Source organism: Babylonia areolata, chromosome 27 (genome assembly GCF_041734735.1).
Source record: "Babylonia areolata isolate BAREFJ2019XMU chromosome 27, ASM4173473v1, whole genome shotgun sequence".
NCBI lineage: Eukaryota > Metazoa > Mollusca > Gastropoda > Neogastropoda > Buccinidae > Babylonia > Babylonia areolata.
The window spans coordinates 34918507-34941006 of record NC_134902.1 but is presented as its reverse complement, the minus strand read 5'-3'; the positions used below and the strand labels follow the sequence as shown (position 1 = coordinate 34941006).

The 22500-nt window shown below is 43.0% G+C and overlaps 1 protein-coding gene across 5 annotated transcripts in view; it reads right to left on the bottom strand.

The window, feature by feature from the left end:
* The window catches only part of LOC143301183 (troponin I 2-like), a 184229-nt gene that overhangs the window by 110429 nt on the left and 51300 nt on the right, over positions 1–22500 (bottom strand). For 3 of the 5 annotated variants that reach the window (XM_076615282.1, XM_076615284.1, XM_076615283.1), the window contains 3 exons: positions 15143–15233; positions 4725–4812; positions 2340–2384 (listed from right to left, as the gene is read on the bottom strand). In XM_076615282.1, coding sequence (XP_076471397.1) covers positions 2340–2384; positions 4725–4812; positions 15143–15201 — 192 coding nt within the window. In that variant the 5' untranslated portion in view covers positions 15202–15233. The remainder of the gene's footprint in view (positions 1–2339; positions 2385–4724; positions 4813–15142; positions 15234–22500) is intronic. The other 2 variants (XM_076615285.1, XM_076615286.1) reach the window with 1 other exon arrangement.

Below are 22500 nucleotides of genomic sequence, written 5' to 3'. Positions count from 1 at the left end.
CAAGTTCCTGAGTTCATCTACAGGCTGTACAAGTTATGATGGGCTATATACACTGGGAGCTCTCACGATCACAGTAGCTTATATATATATATAGAACAACAGGTGTGCATGCAGGTATAACCCTGGCCTAGTCACAGTTCAATCCGCACTGACCGAAATGACCAGCTGGCAGCCGTCAGAATGGACATTGACATGTTATCCCTGCAGTATCAAGCAGACAGTAATTAAGGCAATGACACCAAATGAACACGAATAACATGATAACAGTGCATAAGCAGAAAAGAAAAACTGCAAAACACAATATTATGGTAACGTTCATATCAAATGATAATTGAACATAAAACTATACAGCCAGAGGCAAACTGACAGCATCTGTGAACAATTTATTGTTCATTCAAAGCACAGATGACAAAATTCAGCATGCCAAAATGACGCGTTGATTCTAAACAGCGCTTTACTGTATGTGCAAAGAAATAACCCAAAATACGGCAAAGATGAAAAACCAACCAAAAGAAACAACAACAACACGAATTTGCGTAAAGGGTAAAAAACAAACAAACAGACAAAACAACAACAACAAAAAACGACCATCTCTTAGTGCCGGCAATTCTAATGCATGTGTACCATACAAAACTTAGTTTCCGAAGAAACTTGTAATGTGTTAGTTTTATAAAAACAACAACAACAACAACAACAGCATTGTCTTGGTTCTGGGCGTTGCTTTTGTATTAATAGAGTGAGTCAGCGTCCAATACACATAGATGCATTAACTAATGATGTTCAAGCAAAAGTCGTTTATTTCTCGGTATCCAGTTGTATAATACACATACACGAGTGTTGCTATTGCTGTTTATAAGTATAAGCTATCACAATCGATAGACCTGTTTTGTTTTTCAAACATACTTTCCAAGAAGAGTAAAAGTACAGCCGTCAAAATGAATATTGGATATTGTCGTGAATGCATGGAGAATTCATTCGTTCTGCAATCGAATAGTACAGCAGCGCTGTGTTTGCCACATCTGCTTCCAACGTATAGACGTTCAAGCTAGATCGATCTGGAGGATAGAAAAACACCATACCGGCTTCAGTTTGAAGGGGAATCAACGGAAATCTATCTACACGGAAGAAGCAATGGTCAGCAGATTAAGCACTGAATTGTTTTGTTTTGTATCGATGGGTTTGAATCTGGCCCACCTTCCAGGAATAGAGGAAATCTTGACTGCAGGACTTGAGACAGGCGAGAAAACGATTCAGACTGACCTGTAGGTGGTGACTTGTCCTATGAAGAGAGTTTCCCGACGTTTCGGGCCCTAGGTCCTAGGATTAGTTTTTTTCCCTGTCAAACTGTTTTGAAACATCGATTTATTCCTTTCTTTTTTGTTTTTGTTTTGTCAGCTTAACAATATGCACGGTGAGCAATGACAAATGTTTTCCAGAACGTTTATACATGATCATAGAAGAAGAAGAAGAAAAAGAGAACAAAATCAAATTGACTAGGTTGTGTTCTTGTTTCTATCAAGTGCCTCTCTTCGATGTCAACAAACTCAAATACTCGGTTACACATGCATTACATACAATGATCATGGACGGAGGACACACACAGTAGTTATAACCACGACACGTGACCACAAAAACAGGAACACTGGTTACCAAGTGTGTGAGTAACACACACGTTCATCAGATAACACAGACACACCAGAACAAGGAACATAGGATTAATGATGCGTGGTCGCTGGATAAACGTTGACAACACAAACACAGACACACACACACACACACACACACACACATAGGTATGATTTTCTTCTGAAAAAGAAAGTCACTGTGTGGGCCCGAGCACTGGTTAAGGTACGTATATCTGAACGCTGATACCCGGTTAAAAACATATATACATATTTTGATCAGAGAAAAACACGACAAGAGTATTAGTTACAACAATATAACAGAGGCTACACGTTTGTCTGGTATGCAGGTACAACGTAGAAACGATTACACATGAGCACCGCACAGGATAAGTCATACCGTTGTGATTATACCAGGATGACACGAACCATAAGTGAACTGTAAAATAAAGGGAGTTTAAAACAAAAAAACCGCGTGGTTAAAAACATCACGTTGTTTGTACGCCAGTACAGTCACAAGGCAATAATGTACACGGAACATTGTTATCAGGTAATAGACGCATATGACTCAGCGCTGGTTAAAAGGTAAGGTCACGATGAATATTCATGAGCAGCGGTCAAGAGGTAACAACAACACATAATTATGCATGAGCGTACGCCAGCGGTTCATGAGGATGACATGAACCACGTGAGCACTGGCAACACGGGAGTCTATACCTCTTCTCCACGACGACGTCGTCTGGAACGTGCACTGGAAGTGTCCTGCAAAAACAGCATCGTGCACACAGGGGGTAGGGTTAGAGAGTGCATCACCCAAAAGAACGGTGTAGACCGGTACAGAAATGTGCTGAACACCCCAGTTATATACATACATACATACATATACATATATATATATATATATATATATATATATATATATATATATAGTATTAAAAGGAAAACAGTAAGCGTTAGGGGATCAGCTCCAAATCAAAGCAGACTAAATCCCAGATCAGAGGAAAGTATAAAAACCAATCACGTCATATCATTTTAATAAGGCCTACCTACAAACCAATCAACTGGCTAAATCTATTTCTGATCCGTTTCAACTTTTATTTTTTTAAATTGAAACGAACTCGAAGAATGAGGATAAAAATCAATCTGAGAAAAGTTAAAACTAGGCCGCTCCAGAATTATAATCACGTTACAACACCGATGTGTTCTGCTCACAAATATCCCTTCCCCCCATCACAGTTACAGTAATATACAGAGAGTAAAACGTCGCATGTATAAGGCTGTTGTCTTAATGTGAATTTAACTGGAAAAAAAAGGAAAAAATATCACAAAACAGATGAATAAAAAAGCGACTGACTGTCGTGAGCCCCAAGAATGATTCATGAAACAACACAGAATTACACGATTTCCATCTTTAAATTGCAGTCAGTGACTATCTAACCCAACCGAAGTAAGATTTTATCGGTGCTTGAAATCAGACATTGTTGTTTAACACGAAATAAGTTTACAATAATACACAATGACCCCAAACCGTTCCAACAAGACCCCTCCCCCTCCGCTGCCCCCCCCTCCCCCCACCCCCACAGACACAGACGCACACACACACACACACACACACACACACAAAACACACGCACACACCACACAACACGCACGCACAGACATCACACGCCCCCTTTTTCTTAAGAAGACCCCATTACAGCGGATACTTGAAACAAAACGAACAATTCACCAACAAAAAGCAAAACAAGGCAGGTGGACACATAGCCGGGTGAATATATATATATTTTTTTTGCTGCCCCAACATCTGCACCGTTTCAGTGGCATTACTCCCACGCCGCTCATTTAGATTCCTCCATACACGGCCACACCCGGGTTCGTCCATCGCAGTTCCAGCGTCGGCAGTCCACAGGGAACCATCGATGTTAGGTCGCCAGGTGGCCACACACCAGAGGAGACCCTGCACTGCTGCTGAGTCACTTCGGTGGTGTTCAGTGGTGCCTGTTCTGTTTGAACGTACTTAGGACACCACCTACTAAGCCCCCTACTAACGACAATAATGGCTTAGTCGCGGAGCCAGACTGAGTGAGCGTCCCTCCCAGAGTGGAGACCGCCACCACGCCCCTCAAACAACAGCCCCCCATGAATCTGCCGACACTGACGACATTGACAGGACTCACCCCAAGCAAGGAAGTGGAGGGGTATCGAAACTGAGGTCACCATGAGAGCAGGGCATGAAACTCCACAGACTTTGAGACTATTTTGTTGGATATTTAAATCAAAGGATGGCAACATGGGTCTGGTGGGCACACAAACCGTGCTTCCAAGTGAGAGGGAGAGGAGGGAAGGTGGGGGAGATGGGGTGGGGGGGGGGGAAAGAAAGTGGGGTGGTGGTGGGAGGTCGTGCGATGTGTTGCGGGAGGGTTGTAAGTGTAGGGGGAGGAAAGAAAATTGACGGGAATGGAAGAGAGGTAAGTTAAGGGAAGGAATGAGAGGAAAGAAGGAAGGGGTGAAAAAACACTAAAAAAAAAAAAAAAAAAAAAAAAAAAAAAAATCCCAAAAAACAAAACCAAAAAGCAAAAACACTGTTACAGGCGTAATAAACACTCACAAACACCGCACCAGCGTTTTAGTGATTCCAGATTCATCACTCTCTTCCGACGCGCCCCCCCCCCACGCCCCCCTCCCCCCCCACACACCACCCCTATCTCTCCCTTTCAACTCCATTTTCAAACATCGCCGTCGTATTTCCCTCACGAAGAGCTGTCTAACAGCTTGCGAGTGGACTCTGCAAACAGATCAACCTGCGGAAAGGAACAAAACAAAAACAAAAAAACAAACAAACAAAAAAATCCCAGAAAGAAAACACACACAAAACACCTGTATGTTTGTGGACGGAAATAAAAGGATGGAGAAGGTACATGTGTGTGTGTGTGTGTGTGTGTGTGTGTGCAGAAAAGAGAGCAGGGGGTTGGTGGTGGGTTCTGCACTGTGGGGAAGAGAATCGGGTGGTAGGGGGGGTGGGGGTGGGGGGGTGGGGGGGGGGGGGAAAGGGGAAGGGGAGGGGGAGGGGGGGACGGGGTATGGAGGGAGGTCTCAGCTCACCTCAGCCGGAGCTTCGTCCTCGTCGCCCCCTCTGTTGCGACGACTTCTGCGAGAGCTGGTCTCCTCCTCTGCGCCGCCACCTTCTCCCCTGGGACCGGGAAATAATGCATAAATTAATGAATAATTAATAATAATAATGATAATGATGATAATATTGATATTATCATTATCACTGATAACAACAACAACAACAACGATGACGATGATGATAATAATAAAGATGATGATGATAATAATGATGGCGATGATGACGATGATGGTGATAATAATAATAATAATAATAATAATGATGATGATGATGATTATGATGAAAATAATAATGGAAGAAGAAGATGATGGTGATGCTAATAATAATAATAATGGAAGAAGAAGAAGAAGAAGAAGAAGAAGAAGAAGAAGAAGAAGAAGAAGAAGAAGAAGAAGAAGAACAACAACAACAACAACAACAACAACAACAACAACAACAACAACAACGACACTGGGGATCATTCTAAAGTAATGAAGGAACCACATGCAACGAACACGTTAATGAAAAAAAAGTGCTTTTTGCAATAAACACACACACACGCGCGTGCGCGCGCGTGCGCGCACACACACACACACACACACACAGGCCAGCACACAGTGTATTTTTTGCAACGTCATATCGTATTGTCACGTGCCGTGTTGTATCGTGTTGTAAGGTGTGTTGAATCGTATTGTAAGATGTGTTGAATCGTATTGTTGCATCGTATTGTAAGGTGTGTTGTATCGTGTTGTAAGGTGTGTTGAATCGTATTGTAAGTTGCCTTGTTACATCGTTTTGTAACGTGCCGTGTAAGATCGTATTGTAACGTGCCATGTCCTATCGTATTGTAATGTATGTTGCATCGTATTGTAAGGTGTGTTGAATCGTATTGTAAGGTGCCTTGTTACATCGTTTTGTAACGAGCCGTGTAATGTTGTATTGTAACGTGAAATGTCCTATCGTATTGTAATGTATGTTGCATCGTATTGTAAGGTTCCGTGTTATATCGTATTGTAAGGTGCCGTGTCGTATCACATTGTAACCTGTTGTGTTGTATCGTATTGTAACGTGCCATGTCAAATCGTATAGTAATGTATGTAGTATCGTATTGTAAGGTGTCATGTTGTATCGTATTGTAAGGTGTCATGTTGTATCGTATTGTAAGGTGTCATGTTGTATCGTATTGTAAGGTGTCGTGTTGTATCGTATTGTAATGTGTGTTGTATCGTATTGTAAGGTGTCGTGTTGTATCGTATTGTAAGGTGTTGCACGTGCGGTGTATCGCATTGTATGTTGTATCGTATTGTAAGGTGTCGTGTTGTATCGTATTGTAAGGTGTTGTGGTGTATCGTATTGTAATGTGTGTTGTATCGTATTGTTAGGTGTTTCACGCGCGGTGTATCGCATTGTCACGTGTCATGTTGTATCGTATTGTAGGGTGTCGTGTTGTATCGTATTGTAAGGTGTCATGTTGAATCGTATTTTAATGTACGTTGTATCGTATTGTATTGTATGTTGTATCGTATTGTAAAGTGTCATGTTGTATCGTATTGTAAGGTGTTGTGTTGTATCGTATTGTAATGTGTCGTGTTGGATCGTATTGTAATGTGTCATGTCGTATCGTATTGTATGTTGTATCGTATTGTAAAGTGTCGTGTTGTATCGTATTGTAAGGTGCCGTGTTGTATCATATTGTAAAATGTCGTGTTGTAATGTATTGTCATCCGTGTTGTATCGTATTGTAAAGTGTTGTGTTGTATTGCATTGTAAGGTGTCGTGTTGTATCGTATTGTAAGGTGTTGTGTTGTATTGCATTGTAAGGTGTCATGTTGTATCGTATTGTAAGGTGTTGTGGTGTATCGTATTGTAATGTGTCGTGTTGGATCGTACTGGCTGTGTTGTATCGTATTGTGTAATGAGCTGTGTTATATCGTCTTGTGTAGCGAGTTGTGTCATACTGTATTGTGTAACGTGTCGTGCTGTGTCTCATTGTGTAACGAGCTGTGTCGTATCGTGTTGTGTAATGAGCTGTGTTATATCGTCTTGTGTAGCGAGTTGTGTCATATTGTATTGTGTAACGTGTCGTGCTGTGTCGCATAGTGTGAAGAGCTGTGTTCTATCATACTGTGTCGTATCGCAGTCTGTAACGTGCTGTGTCGTATCGTAGTCTGTAACGTGCTGTGTCGTATCGTAGTCTGTAACGTGCTGTGTCGTATCGTAGTGTGACGTGTCGTGTATTATCGTTTTGTGAAGTGTCGTATTGTGGTGTATGTGATGTCGTGCTATCATACTGTGTCGTATCGCAGTGTGACGTGTCGTGTATTATCGTGTTGTTTTGTGAAGTGTCGTATTGTGGTGTATGTGATGTCGTATTGCAAACTGCGTGTGGTATTGTGACGTATGTCATGTCGTGTTGCAAACTGCGAGTGGTATTGTGACGTATGTCATGTCGTGTTGCAAACTGCGTGTGGTATTGTGACGTATGTCATGTCGTGTTGCAAACTGCGAGTGGTATTGTGACGTATGTCATGTATTGCAAACTGCGTGTGGTATTGCGACATACGTCATGTCGTATTGCAAACTGCGTGTGGTATTGTGACGTATGTCATGTCGTGTTGCAAACTGCGTGTGGTATTGCGACATACGTCATGTCGTATTGCAAACTGCGAGTGGTATTGTGACGTATGTCATGTCGTATTGCAAACTGCGTGTGGTATTGCGACATACGTCATGTCGTGTTGCAAACTGCGTGTGGTATTGTGACGTATGTCATATCGTGTTGCAAACTGCGTGTGGTATTGTGACGTATGTCATGTCGTGTTGCAAACTGCGAGTGGTATTGTGACGTATGTCATGTCGTGTTGCAAACTGCGAGTGGTATTGTGACGTATGTCATGTCGTGTTGCAAACTGCGTGTGGTATTGTGACGTATGTCATGTCGTGTTGCAAACTGCGAGTGGTATTGTGACGTATGTCATGTCGTGTTGCAAACTGCGAGTGGTATTGTGACGTATGTCATGTCGTGTTGCAAACTGCGTGTGGTATTGTGACGTATGTCATGTCGTGTTGCAAACTGCGAGTGGTATTGTGACGTATGTCATGTCGTGTTGCAAACTGCGAGTGGTATTGTGACGTATGTCATGTCGTGTTGCAAACTGCGAGTGGTATTGTGACGTATGTCATGTCGTGTTGCAAACTGCGTGTGGTATTGTGACGTATGTCATGTCGTGTTGCAAACTGTCGTGTTGTGTCGTATTCTGACGTATGTCATGTCGTATTACAAACTATTGTGTCGTGTCATATTGTAGCATATCGTGTCGTGTCATATTGTAGCATATCATATTGTGTTCTGTTGTGTTGTGTTCTATTCTTCTGTGTTGTGTTCTTGAGCTCCATTACAATGTCTTGCATTGCGTTGTTTTGCATTGTACTGCTTTACATTACATTGTATTGTATTGTGTCTACTGTGTTGTGTTGTATTGCAATGCATTGCATTGCATTACATTGTATCGTGTTGTGTTGTGTTGTATTGTCCCATTTTCATGTCACGATATGCTTCAGCACAATACAATACGATTCACATAGTACAAAACGAACACACACACACACACACACACACACACACACACACACACACACACACACACACACACACACACACACACACACACACACACACACACACACACAGCAGAGGAAATCCAGCTTGCACAATGTCGCAACAGAAAACCAACCAATCTTCACGCACTTCACTTTTAGCAAAAGCACAATGGCACACCAAAGAAGTTCTACTAGCCCACAGCACACTCTCACAGGGGCTACATTCCTCAATCCACAAAAATTGAAACGCAAACCAAACTTAAAACACAGCAAAGAGTTTTCCATGGAGCAAGCAGGAACAGAATTCATCACCTTGTCTCAGCCACGACAATCACTCCTATCTACTGAGTCGGATGCGATTCATTTTGTCCTGATTCGTGTATTGCAGTCACTCACCTTTCTTACTAACACAGACAAAAATTTACACATTCGCTGACTCACCTGTTAAACGGAGAAGCGTGTTTTTGAGATATATATCCTGTCTTATTGCAACCGTCTCTGCCAATCTAAGATTTTTTTTTTTTTTGATGACACAAAAAATTATTGCTGTGTGATTTCACACGACTACCTTAGTCTGGCCTCACGGCGTTCCCGACGTCTGCGTTCAAGATCATCGTCGCCTCCGTTGAGGGAGAAGGTTCTATGCACAGCACAGCACGGGAAGGGTGGCGGGCACACGCAAGGGTGAACACAAGCAGAAGGAAAACCACTCAAAAACAAAACTTCCAAAAAAAAAAAAAGTGAGAAAATGGCACTGCACTCAAACTGAAACTCATTCAAGAACACACACGCACACATACAAACAGCAGAAAAAGTCTACTGCACTCCAGTGAAAAGGAACACACGCAGAAACACAGACAGACAGAAACAAAGGAACAAACAAACATACAGGCGAAACAATACAGACACCATACAGCAAAAAATATCACTGTCAATTCCTGCCCTGGTTTCCATGCCTTTGGTAACCAACACGAGAAAGAAATTGTCAAATAAAAAGTTCAGAACCACCAATCATGCAACCAAGTGCAAGTATAATTAGCACAATTTCGTATGCTACAGGGCAAAGCCATAAATCTTTTACTTGAAGGCATGTGACAAGTAAGATATGAATCATAAATCTTTCGATAGAAAACAAGTGGAAACAAAGATCTGACCATAAATAGTTTGGTAGAAAAGTGACGACGAAGATGGGTTTCCTTTGAACATGTGGACAATAGGTATTAAGCTAGAATCACCTGGACTTGCATGGATGTTACAGACAATCTTAACGGGCGTTATCCACAGTAAGAACACGAACTCATGTTCACACTAACATTGTAACAAAATATGCGACGAAGGAATGTGTGCAGTCAGCGGACGTACAAAACAAAGCACACACAACGGGCAGAACAGCACCAAAATTATTGTGAAGAAAGTTAGTCATCCAAGACAAAAATAGCATGCAATATGGATATGTTTCTTTGATAAAAAGTCTAGTTTTTAAAACAAGTGTTTCACTGAATCTGGATAAAAAAACCCACAACCACCCACTTTTGAAACTTGTGTCGATAGGTTGTCCACGAAGGGTTTTGGTATGAATCTTTCAGTTCATCATTTCTTCCCTTCTCACTTTTGTTTTACTTATCTTTGTTAAAACGTTTTCGGGGCTGTATAGACTGAGAAATTGGTTACCCGCTCCTCCCACTACTATTCAGCTGACATTTGATTAACGAACAATAAAATCATATAACGCAAATTGATTGATCAATTTTTTGTTGCTGTGATTTTGAAATCCATTTTTTTTTTTGACAAACAGTATTTCGCCATTCTTTAATCGATCTTAAACAAACAAAAAAATTGCACAGCAAAAGGTTACTTATTTCTTTGTCAATTTCATGAATATGGCGGTGGATATTGATAAAAGAAATAAAATGTTTTAATATAATTTCATTGGTCGATATATATATATATATATATATATATATATATATATATATATATATATATATATATTTATTGATCTGCGATCTTAAATATTTTCAGTACATGTATGTTACTGGACATAGAAAAATAGATTAATGGAACTGTCCATCCATCCATCCACTCAGTCACTAATTCCATTCATGTATGTGAAGGTCAGAGTGGACAACATACTCCTGCTTTCGCCGCTGTCGTTCTAAACGCCTCTGCTGCAGTCTGGCGTCCACCAGACAGGAAATCTCCGTCCGGGTCAGCGTGCTCACCGCACTGCGCATGCGTCACCGGAAACACCATGCACAGCATGCAACATGCAACCATCATGCAACCAACATGCAACATGGATTAAGAGAGTGACTGAGAGATCCATTGTGAGCTGTTGAAGAGAAAAGGCATGGATGAAATGATCGGTGAGGTTTTGGTTTGATTCTATTGTTCGGTTTGTGTGTTTACATTACACTACTCACGCATAATTACGCTATACTGCGCACGCCCGCGCACACACACACACACACACACACACTCACATACACGCATGTATGCAAACACACATATAAACGCACGCACGCACGCACGCACGCACACAAACACAGTCTAATGTGAGTAATTAGAACATTAACATTCATAAATTGTGAATATGTGTAATGATCAGTAAGAGAGAGAGAGAGAGAGAGAGAGAGAGAGTGGGGGGGCGGGAGGGAAAGGGGGGGGAGAGAGAGAGAGAGAGAGAGAGAGAGAGAGAGAGAGAGAGAGAGAGAGAGAGAGAGAGAGAGTGTCTTCTTCTTCTTCTTCTTCTGCGTTCACTCGTATGCACACGAGTGGGCTTCTACGTGTATGACCGTTTTGAGAGAGAGTGTCGAATAACATGATTACCAAAGCCAACACTGGAGGAAACACTGGTGCTTTTATAAGAATCTTTCAGTTGTTGTTCTTTCATTTTTGCGGGTGATTATAAAGAAGTCGAATGAAATCTATACCCCCTTTTTTATGCAGATCATAACCAAACATGAAACAGAAATACAAACTCAAACTGAAAGAACTCGAAAAGAGGAATGGACGAGTTCGCTGCCAATATTTCTTCTCACCGAAAGGGGTTACGAAGGACTATAAGGTATCGGTAAAAAGAAGAAGAAAGAATGAGAGAAAGTAAAAGAAAAAAAAAATCCTGTCTTGGCGAGAAAAGAACAGACAAAAATGAAAACCTGATGAATATGCATAGGCCGTGGTGGGGGCGTGTGGGGCGGTGCAAGGAGGGATGGAAGGGGTGAGGAGGAGGAGGAGGAGGAGGAGGAGGGAGGGGAGGGGTCGCTGTTCACGGCTGCCAAAGTATTCTGTCGGTATCACGGCTCCGCAACATAGGAGGTGGCATCATAGCTCTGCAGGATACCTTGTGTGTGTGTGTGTGTGTGTGTGTGTGTGTGTGTGTGTGTGTGTGTGTGTGTCTGACTGTACCTTTGTCTCTCTAATTCCATGTCTCTCACTGTCTGTATCTCCAGCTTTCTCTCTCTCTCTGTGTGTGTGTGTGTGTGTGTGTGTGTGTGTGTGTGTGTGTGTGTCTTACCCTCACTGTTTCTCTTTCTTTCTGTCTGTCTGTGTGTGCCTCTCTCTCCTTCTCTTTCTCTCTCTGTCTCTCTCTGTGATTCGTTCTCTGTCTCTCCTTCCCTTATTGTCTCTCTCTCTCTCTCTCTCTCTCTCTCTCTCTCTCCAACTCTCTCTCCCTCTATCACTGTCTTCGTCTATCTCGCTCTGTCTCTTTCTCTCTGTCTCCGTCTCTCTGTCTCACTGTCTCTCTCCCCCCCACTTGATAAGGAGACCAGGGCTGTGCATGGTTTGCAGGAAATCTGCAGAAACAAGACAAGACCGCCCCCCAAACATCGCCCTGCTCAGCCATCAAACACAGATCGGGTGGCCTGGAAACACTGCCAAGTCCACAAAGCTTTCGCTTTCTTTCTTTCTTTCTTTCTTTCTTACACACACACACACACACACACACACACACACAATTATAGGCACGCACGCACACACGCACACACATACATACAAATGCACACATACATATCTACAGAAATGCCAGCACGCACGCATGCACTCAAGTGCGCTCGCAGGTACGCGCGCGCACGCACACACACACACACACACTACAAACACACACACGCACATGTAAACAGAAACGCTTGCACAGACACACACACACACACACACAGGTACATGTATACCAAAACGATTGCACCCCCTCCCCCCTACCCCCCACACTAAACACACACACGTACATGTAAACAGAAACGCTTGCACACAGACACACACACACACACACACACACACACACACACACACACACAAACAAAACACACACACGTACATGTAAACAGAAACGCTTGCACACACACACACACACACACACACACACACACACACACACACACACACAGAGTTTTCGCTGGCAGAATGTTGCGTGAAATTGCAGACGCCTAGTGATAAGGAATGTTCCCCACACAACCGCACCCACAATCATACACAGTTCTGTGCTGTTATATGTGGAACCCAACAAAATGACTGTGCACTCTCATCACAGAGACAGTGGGAGACACCTGCTCACAAAATGACTGTGGACTCTGATCACAGAGACAGAGGGAGACACCTGCTCACAAAATGACTGTGCACTCTCATCACAGAGACAGAGGGAGATACCTGCTCACAAAATGACTGTGCACGCTCATCACAGAGACAGAGGGAGATACCTGCTCACAAAATGACTGTGCACTCTGATCAGAGAGACAGAGGGAGATACCTGCTCACAAAATGACTGTGCACGCTCATCACAGAGACAGAGGGAGATACCTGCTCACAAAATGACTGTGCACTCTCATCACAGAGACAGAGGGAGATACCTGCTCACAAAATGACTGTGCACTCTGATCAGAGAGACAGAGGGAGATACCTGCTCACAAAATGACTGTGCACGCTCATCACAGAGACAGAGGGAGATACCTGCTCACAAAATGACTGCACTCTCATCACAGAGACAGAGGGAGATACCTGCTCACAAAATGACTGTGCACTCTCATCACAGAGACAGAGGGAGATACCTGCTCACAAAATGACTGTGCACTCTCATCACAGAGACAGAGGGAGATACCTGCTCACAAAATGACTGTGCACTCTCATCACAGAGACAGAGGGAGATACCTGCTCACAAAATGACTGTGCACTCTCATCACAGAGACAGAGGGAGACACCTGCTGACGGCAGACTAATCATCCATGGACGTTTGGACATCAACAGCGATACATTAAAACGCCACTGACAAAAGCAAAAAAACCCCAGAGATATGACGATAAGTAACATGTTCGGAGGACTCATGCAATGCAAAGTCAGTTGTTGGAACTAATGAACACATGACAAGAAATCAAGACTGTTTGAAAAATCCAGTCAATGACAAGAAGAACAAATAACAACAACAAATCGGCGGTAAGAGCTGAAGCACCCTCGCGCCATGACAGACGTAAACGCCACAGCGCGTGGAAGAAAAAAAAAAGAAAAAAAAAAAAAAGAAAGAAAAGAAAGAAAAAAAGAGAGCGTAGGCGGATCCCATATCTTTGACGTCACAAAGCACAGCCGCCATGCGAAGGGAGACAATCTTCGAGCGCTTGAAATGATGTTTTGTTTCTCTTGTAAATGATTCTGCGGTCAAAGCCTTCTTCCCCACACTTTTTAAGAATGATTGTGAATACAAATGAACTTTCCACCTGAGCTGCGGTGTTGACTGCTGACGACTTAATTCAACCGTACGTTTTGCGTGATTCTTAAGGACAGCGATTCCACCGACTCCCGGTCCAGAAGTGAACTATAAATGGAATCATCCAATCAGAAGTGAGAACGGATGCCGCGCTCTTCATTAGTGACGCGCAGAGAGTGACAGTCAGTGTGACGGCTTTCAGATCAGATCTCCTTGATGCTGACTGACGCACACACACACACACACACACACACAGGTGTCAGAACGATGTTGCTGCTAGCAAGCTGGCAGAGTACAGACAGCAGGCACCGTGCCACCTGTCACGTTTGTCAAAGTGGAAAGGTAGACTGGGAAGACTTGAACGTTGCTGCTGTGCATAGTCCGCGGACTGATGTTTGTATTGTCTTTCAACACAGCGTCACCCGCCCAGACCTTTGCCAACTACCACGCTTGAATTGATTCACCACATTTGCAGGTATGCTTTCTCTGTGTCTCTGTCTCTCCAGCTGTCTGTGTTTGTCAGTCAGTCAGTCTGTCTGTCTGTCTCTCATGGTGCAGAGATGTCTGTGAGTTATGCGTGTAGTTGAGCGGAGGCCGGTGTGTGTGTGTGTGTGTGTGTGTGTGTGTGTGTGTGTGTGTGTGTGTGTGTGTGTGTGTGTGTGTGTGTGTGTGTGTGTGTGTGTGTGTGTGTGTGTGTGTGTGTGTGTTGTTGTTGTTGTTGTGCTCATTTAATATAAATATCATGGCATGCATTAAAACGTGAACAAAGTCTCATGAATAATTGTTATTAGTTCCCATTGTGTTGTATTAATGGAAGGACTCTCAGTGTTATTATGTATAATTGTATTGCATAATCATACCATGCAAGAAACTGCACCAGCCATGCTTGCGGGAAAAAAAAATTAAATAATTGTTATTTCAAAATTAATAGAAAGCATGTCACACACAGACACAGACCCCCCCCCCCCCCTACAGAAGTACACGCGCACAAGTCTACAAACACATACACACACACAACACACACACACACACACACACACACACACACGCATGCACAAACAGACACACAGACATAGACACACACACACACACACACACACACACACGGAGACTACTCACTCTTCCTCGGCAGCACGTCGGCGCCGCCTGGCCTCTCGGCGTTCCTCTAGAGAGCTCATGGTTGGTCTCTGGTGGACTGTCGAAATTCACACTGAAACACGACATTATGGCTCTGTCATTAGACTGTCGAAATTCACACTGAAACACGACATTATGGCTCTGTCATTGGACTGTCGAAATTCACACTGAAACATGACAATATGGCTCTGTCATTGGACTGTCGAAATTCACACTGAAACATGACAATATGGCTTTGTCATTGGACTGTCGAAATTCATAATGAAACATGACAATATAGCTCTGTCACTGGACTGAAACATGACAATATGGCTCTGTCATTGGACTGTCGAAATTCACACTGAAACATGACAATATGGCTTTGTCATTGGACTGTCGAAATTCACACTGAAACATGACAATATGGCTGTCATTAGACTGTCGAAATTCACACTGAAACATGACAATATGGCTCTGTCATTGGACTGTCGAAATTCACACTGAAACATGACAATATGGCTCTGTTATTGGACTGTCGAAATTCACACTGAAACATGACAATATGGCTCTGTCACTGGACTGTCGAAATTCACACTGAAACATGACAATATGGCTCTGTCACCGGACTGTCGAAATTCACACTGAAACATGACAATATGGCTGTCATTAGACTGTCGAAATTCACACTGAAACATGACAACGACTCTGTTACTGGACTGTCGAAATTCACAGTGTGTGTGTGTGTGTGTGTGTGTGTGTGTGTGTGTGTGTGTGTGTGTGTTAGTCAGGTTTTGGTGTGTGTACGTAATATTGATGAAATGTATTATGAAGACAAGTGTGCTTTGTAAGGCACCTGGAGCTGATTTCAGGATAGTGTGCTATATAAGTATCCATTATTATTATTATTATCATTATTTCAGGACTGTCGAAATTCACACTGAAACATGACAACATGACTCTAACACTGGACTGTCGAAATTTACACAGAATCATAACAACATGACTAACACTGGATTGTCGAAACTCACACTGAAACATGACAACATGACTCTGTCACTGAATGTCTAAAAATCACACTGAAACAGACGTGACTATGTCTATGATGGACTGTCAAAATTCACGCGACAGGTCATTACCTAGACTGTGGAAATTCATACTGACCGAAAGAAAAGAAAAGAAAAAGTCAAATTGCCTGAAACTCCATAAAAAAAGACAACCAAGCAAGTCACAACTGCTGTCGAGCACACACACACACACACACACACACACAGAGAAATCGAAATCGAAAGAGAGAGAGAGAGAGAGAGAGAGAGAGATCGAGAACTACCCACTCAGTTTTCAAGGCAACAATACTCAAATTGCTTTCGAAATTAATTATCGCTGTGTCACTGAGTATTATTGTGAATAGTGTTCATAAGTTGACTACATCCGGAAAATAGATTCTAAGATAAATGAATAAATGCAAAAATACATTTCGTTATACGTCGTCGTTTCTTTCTGACCTGTGAATCTTTCTCGTCTGCTTCTAACTGAAGATAATCAGAGTGGCTGCCCTTTATCAGTGGAAGTTGAAGGAAAAGTTGCAAAATCCTGTCCGCCGGCAATCATAACGTATTTTCCTCCCCCCCCCCCCCTCCTCTCTCTCTCTCTCTCTCTCTCTCGTGTGTGTGTGTGTGTGTGTGTGTGTGTGTGTGTGTGTGTGTGCGTGTCTCCCTCTCTCTCGCGCGCATGCGTGTGAGTGTGTGTGTGTGTGTGTGTGTGTGTGTGTGTGTGTGTGTGTGTGTGTGTGTGTGTTTGCGCGCGCGCGCCTGTGACTGAGTGTGTCAGTGCGCATATGTATGTATGTATATATATAAAAAAAAAAAAAAAAAAAAAAAAAAAAATATATATATATATATATATATATATATATATATATATATATATATATATATATATATATATATATCTGTGTGTGTGTGTGTGTGTGTGTGTGTGTGTGTGTGATTCTTTCTTTAGTTTAACGTCTTTTCACTGTTTAGTGATGTTATGCTAAAATAAGAGTGTGTAGATGTGCACGTGGGAGATGGAGAAGGGGGTGTGGGTGGGGGCCTGGGGAGAGGTGGTGTGATGACAGAGGTGACAGTAGTGTAAAAGGAAGAGGTGGTGTGATGACAGAGGTGACAGAGTAGTGTAAAAGGAAGAGGTGGTGTGATGACAGAGGTGACAGTAGTGTAAAAGGAAGAGGTGGTGTGATGACAGAGGTGACAGAGTAGTGTAAAAGGAAGAGGTGGTGTGATGACAGAGGTGACAGTAGTGTAAAAGGAAGACATGGTGTGATGACAGAGGTGACAGTAGTGTAAAAGGAAGAGGTGGTGTGATGACAGAGGTGACAGTAGTGTAAAAGGAAGAGGTGGTGTGATGACAGAGGTGACAGTAGTGTAAAAGGAAGAGATGGTGTGATGACAGAGGTGACAGTAGTGTAAAAGGAAGAGGTGGTGTGATGACAGAGGTGACAGAGTAGTGTAAAAGGAAGAGGTGGTGTGATGACAGAGGTGACAGTAGTGTAAAAGGAAGAGGTGGTGTGATGACAGAGGTGACAGTAGTGTAAAAGGAAGAGGTGGTGTGATGACAGAGGTGACAGTAGTGTAAAAGGAAGAGGTGGTGTGATGACAGAGGTGACAGAGTAGTGTAAAAGGAAGAGGTGGTGTGATGACAGAGGTGACAGAGTAGTGTAAAAGGAAGAGGTGACAGAGTAGTGTAAAAGGAAGAGGTGGTGTGATGACAGAGGTGACAGAGTAGTGTAAAAGGAAGAGGTGGTGTGATGACAGAGGTGACAGAGTAGTGTAAAAGGAAGAGGTGACAGAGTAGTGTAAAAGGAAGAGGTGGCAGAGTAGTGTAAAAGGAAGAGGTGGTGTGATGACAGAGGTGACAGAGTAGTGTAAAAGGAAGAGGTGACAGAGTAGTGTAAAAGGAAGAGGTGGTGTGATGACAGAGGTGACAGTAGTGTAAAAGGAAGAGGTGGTGTGATGACAGAGGTGACAGACTAGTGTAAAAGGAAGAGCTGGTTGGATGACAGAGTAGTGTAAAAGGAAGAGGTGACAGAGTAGTGTAAAAGGAAGATTAACAGTGAATTATAAAACGAACAATATTAAGTGAATGAAATGTGTGTGTGTGTGTGTGTGTGTGTGCGTCCACGGAGGTGGGGTGGGGGTAGACATGGGGATAGGGGTGGAGGGGTGGTTGTGAAGAATGATAAGCATGAATGAAAGAAACGTGATGATTTATCCTCATTCTGTTCGTATAATATTCCACGCGAATGTGTAACAACAATGCAAATGTGGAGTGATGGCCCAGCGGTAACGTGTCCGCCTTGGAAGCGAGAGAATCTGAGCGCGCTGGTTCGAATCACGGCTCAGCTGCCGCGGATATTTTCTTCCCCTCCACTAGACCTTCAGTGGTGGTCTGGACGCTAGTCATTCGGATGAGACGATAAACCGAGGTCCCGTGTGCAGCATGCACTTAGCGCACGTAAAAGAACCCACGGCAACAAAAGGGTTGTTCCTGCCAAAATTCTGTAGAAAAATCCACTTCGGTAGGAAAAACAAATATAACTGCACGTAGGAAAATTTTTTTTTTTAAAATGGGTGGCGCTGTAGTGTAGCGACGCGCTCTCCCTGGGGAGAGCAGCCCGAATTTCACACAGAGAAATCTGTTGTGATAAAAAGAAATAAAAATACAAAAGAGCGCAGTTTTCGATCAGAAACGTTTGCGTCACACAAATAAGACATTATTTCTCTGCTTCCTCCCCAGTCATTAGTTCACGAACTTGTTGAATTAACGTGACACTAATAAGAATTCATTTCTTTATTTCTTCCTAGTCATCAGTTCACTAATCAGTAGAATTAATGACCTTCAGCGATGTCGATTCCTCTTAATTAAGAACGTTCACTGAGAGAGGGACGGACACTCCATCTTGTTCAACAACATCGCTATCTCTCCTCTCATCGCAAACCATCACCGCCACCCCACCCCTCTCTCTCCCATCTCTCTTCTCTGTTTCTCTTTCTCTAGTCCTCTGTCTCTCTGTCTGTCTCCCTGTCTCTCTCTCTATGCTCTGTGGCAGACAGCGGCAGTTGTTTGCAATCTGTCATCAGTGAAAAGCTTTTAACCTCGGGTCCTTGTGTTTTGCGCCTTTGGCAGGTGGGCAGGCAGACAGGCCTATTATGTGTGGGGGGAGGGGGGTGGGGGGTGGGGGGTGGGTAGGGAGGGAGGGAGGGGTCAGAGGTGGCATGGGGTGTTGGGGGGTCGGGGGTGAGGGTGTGTGTGTGTGTGGGGGGGGGGGGGGGGAATAGCTAGGGGGTGGATATTGGAAATGGTTGTAGTAGCACCGTACCGCTCGGCAGGTTTCTTACATGCAGTTAGTCATTCCACATTTATGCATGTGTGGGTGTATGTGTGAATGTGTGTCTTCATGTCTTACATTTATTTGCTTATTTATCATCATTGTTGTCTTATTTATTTAATTATTTATTTATTTATTTATTATTATTATTATTATTATTATTATTATTATTATTATTATTATTATTATTTTATTATTTTCATTACTACTACCTTTTTTATATCATAATTATTATTTATTTATTTATTTATTTATGTAAGCTTATCTATCTATCTATCTATCTATCTATCTATCTATATTATTTTATTTTTTATTTATTTATTTATTTATTTTTTTTTTTTCTCAAGGCCTGACTAAGCGCGGCTGGTCAGGCATCTGCTTGGCAGATGTTGGTGTAGCGTATATGGATTTGTCCGAACGCAGTGACGCCTCCTTGAGCTACTGAAACTGAAACTGAGAAACATTCCTACCCTGCCTTCGCTTTCGGGCGGTATTGCCTAGTCGGCTGAAATTCTGGATCGTATCAGTTTGGGCATGCGCGTGCTTCTTTGCGCGTTCCTTCTTCTGTGTGTCTTGTCTGTTTCCATCTCTGTCTCTGTCTGTCTCTCTTTGTCTCTGTCTCTGTCTGTCTGTCTGTCTGTCTGTCTGTCTGTCGCGTGTGTGTGTGTGTGTGTGTGTTGTGTTGTGTTGTGTGTGTGTGTGTGTGTGTGTGTGTGTTGTGTTGTGTTGTGTGTGTGTGTGTGTGTGTGTGTGTGTGTGTGTGTGTGTGTGTGTGTGTGAATCTTGGCCCGCCTCACTGACGGCTTATCAGACGCGTATTATGTACACTGAGAAAGAGACTGACAAAGATATGCCCAGAGACAGACAGACAGACAGACAGACAGACACACACACACACACACACACACACAGACACAGACACAGACACACACACACACACACACACACACACACAGACAGACAGACACACACACACACACACACACACACACACACACACACACACAGAGGAGGGACTGCACCGCATGTGGTGACACAGTTTCCCGCCAAGGGAAAAAGAGACCGACCACGAAGTTGACACGATTCTCAGTTGTGAAGGTGCCACTGACGTAGACCACAGCGTGACGCGACAACAGGTATGATGTCAGTAGCTTGGAGCAGCAGGACTCCACTGACTGAGCAGATCAGTGTAATAGTCCGTTTATACAGAGCGCGAACGCGAACGCGTCCAACGCGAACACGAACGCGAACGCGACTTTTGAGCAGTTTTGCCATTCAAATAGAGCACGAACCCGAACGCGGAAAACCGTCGACGGCTTTCGAGGCGGCTCGTCTTTTTCTTGCTGTGAGAGATAAAATTTGGTCATTTGGAATCATGGCGCAGGTCCAGTTGCTTTCCATATGTCTCTTTTTTTCATGATGTCTTTGTAATCTTTGTCTGCTTTGTCATACAGTACATGATTCTTCTCAATTTCAAGAATCATGGCTTCTGTCTTGTCCATTGTCTTGTCCATTCCTCTCCAAACTTCACAAGCAAAGTAGACTGACGCTAGTGCCTAGCTTTTTCTTGGAACGGTCAGGCGTACAAGTTTCTATTTGTGGAAATGATGCAAGGGAAGTACCTGCTGATTGGTTGATAGCAAAAAAGCCGCGCGACCTTCTGAGAAAATTCGCTCTGGGGGCAATCAAGGCGGTCGTTCGCGCGAACAAAAATTTGTTCGCGTTCGCGTTCGCACTCTATTTGAACGGTTCCTCTACAAATGACTAAAATATTCCAGGACGAAAAACCGCGTTCGCTTTCGCGTTCGCGCTCTGTATAAACGGACCTTAACACAACTCGATACAACGCAAACGAACGGAACGCACGGTAATGTAGCGAAACACAACCAGCCAAAAGTCTGTCTCTCCTCAGTGGTGATACAATCTATCACAATACGTAGCCGAGAACTACACACGTCACACAACACAGACTATAGATATTACACAACACTGACTTTGCATATTACGCAAAAAGAGTATATTACACTGCATCGGCTATACATATTTATACAACACAGAATCGACGCGTTACACAACACAGACTTGACATGTTACACATCACAGGTTATACACATTACACAACACAGGCTTTTCATATTTCACAATACAGGCTTTATATATTACACATCACAGACAATACATATTCCTTAACACAGACTGCAAAGGCTACACACGTTGCACAGCACAGACTACACACGATTCACAACACAGAATTACACGGACAACAGACGTTGCATGACAGACAACACATACTGCACAACACATTGCACAACACATATGACACACACTGCAAACACATACGGTGCACAATGCACAACAGTACTACCCACATTTTTTTCATAATTATTATTTATTTATTTATGTATGTACGCTTATATATATATATATATATATATATATTTTTTTTTTTTTTTTTTTTTTTTTTCTCAAGGCCTGACTAAGCGCGTTGGGTTACGCTGCTGGTCAGGCATCTGCTTGGCAGATGTGGTGTAGCGTATATGGATTTGTCCGAACGCAGTGACGCCTCCTTGAGCTACTGATACTGATACTGATACTACCCACACTGCGCAAAATATATACGACACATATTGAACAACACTACTAAACACATTACAGGACACGACACATTACGAACTGCTAAGCACATTGCACAAAACATGCGACACATGGCGCAACACATGCGGTACGTACTGCACAACACACACACACACACACACACACACACACACACACACACACACACACACACACACACACACACAACACGCATTGCAAAAACACAAATGACACAGGGAAAGCGCTCAACAAGTATTCATTATTATTATCATTATTACATGCATTGCACAACACATACGGCGCATATTGCACAACACCAATATGAACATCGCACACTACTACTACTACTACTACTACTACTACTACTACACACACACACATA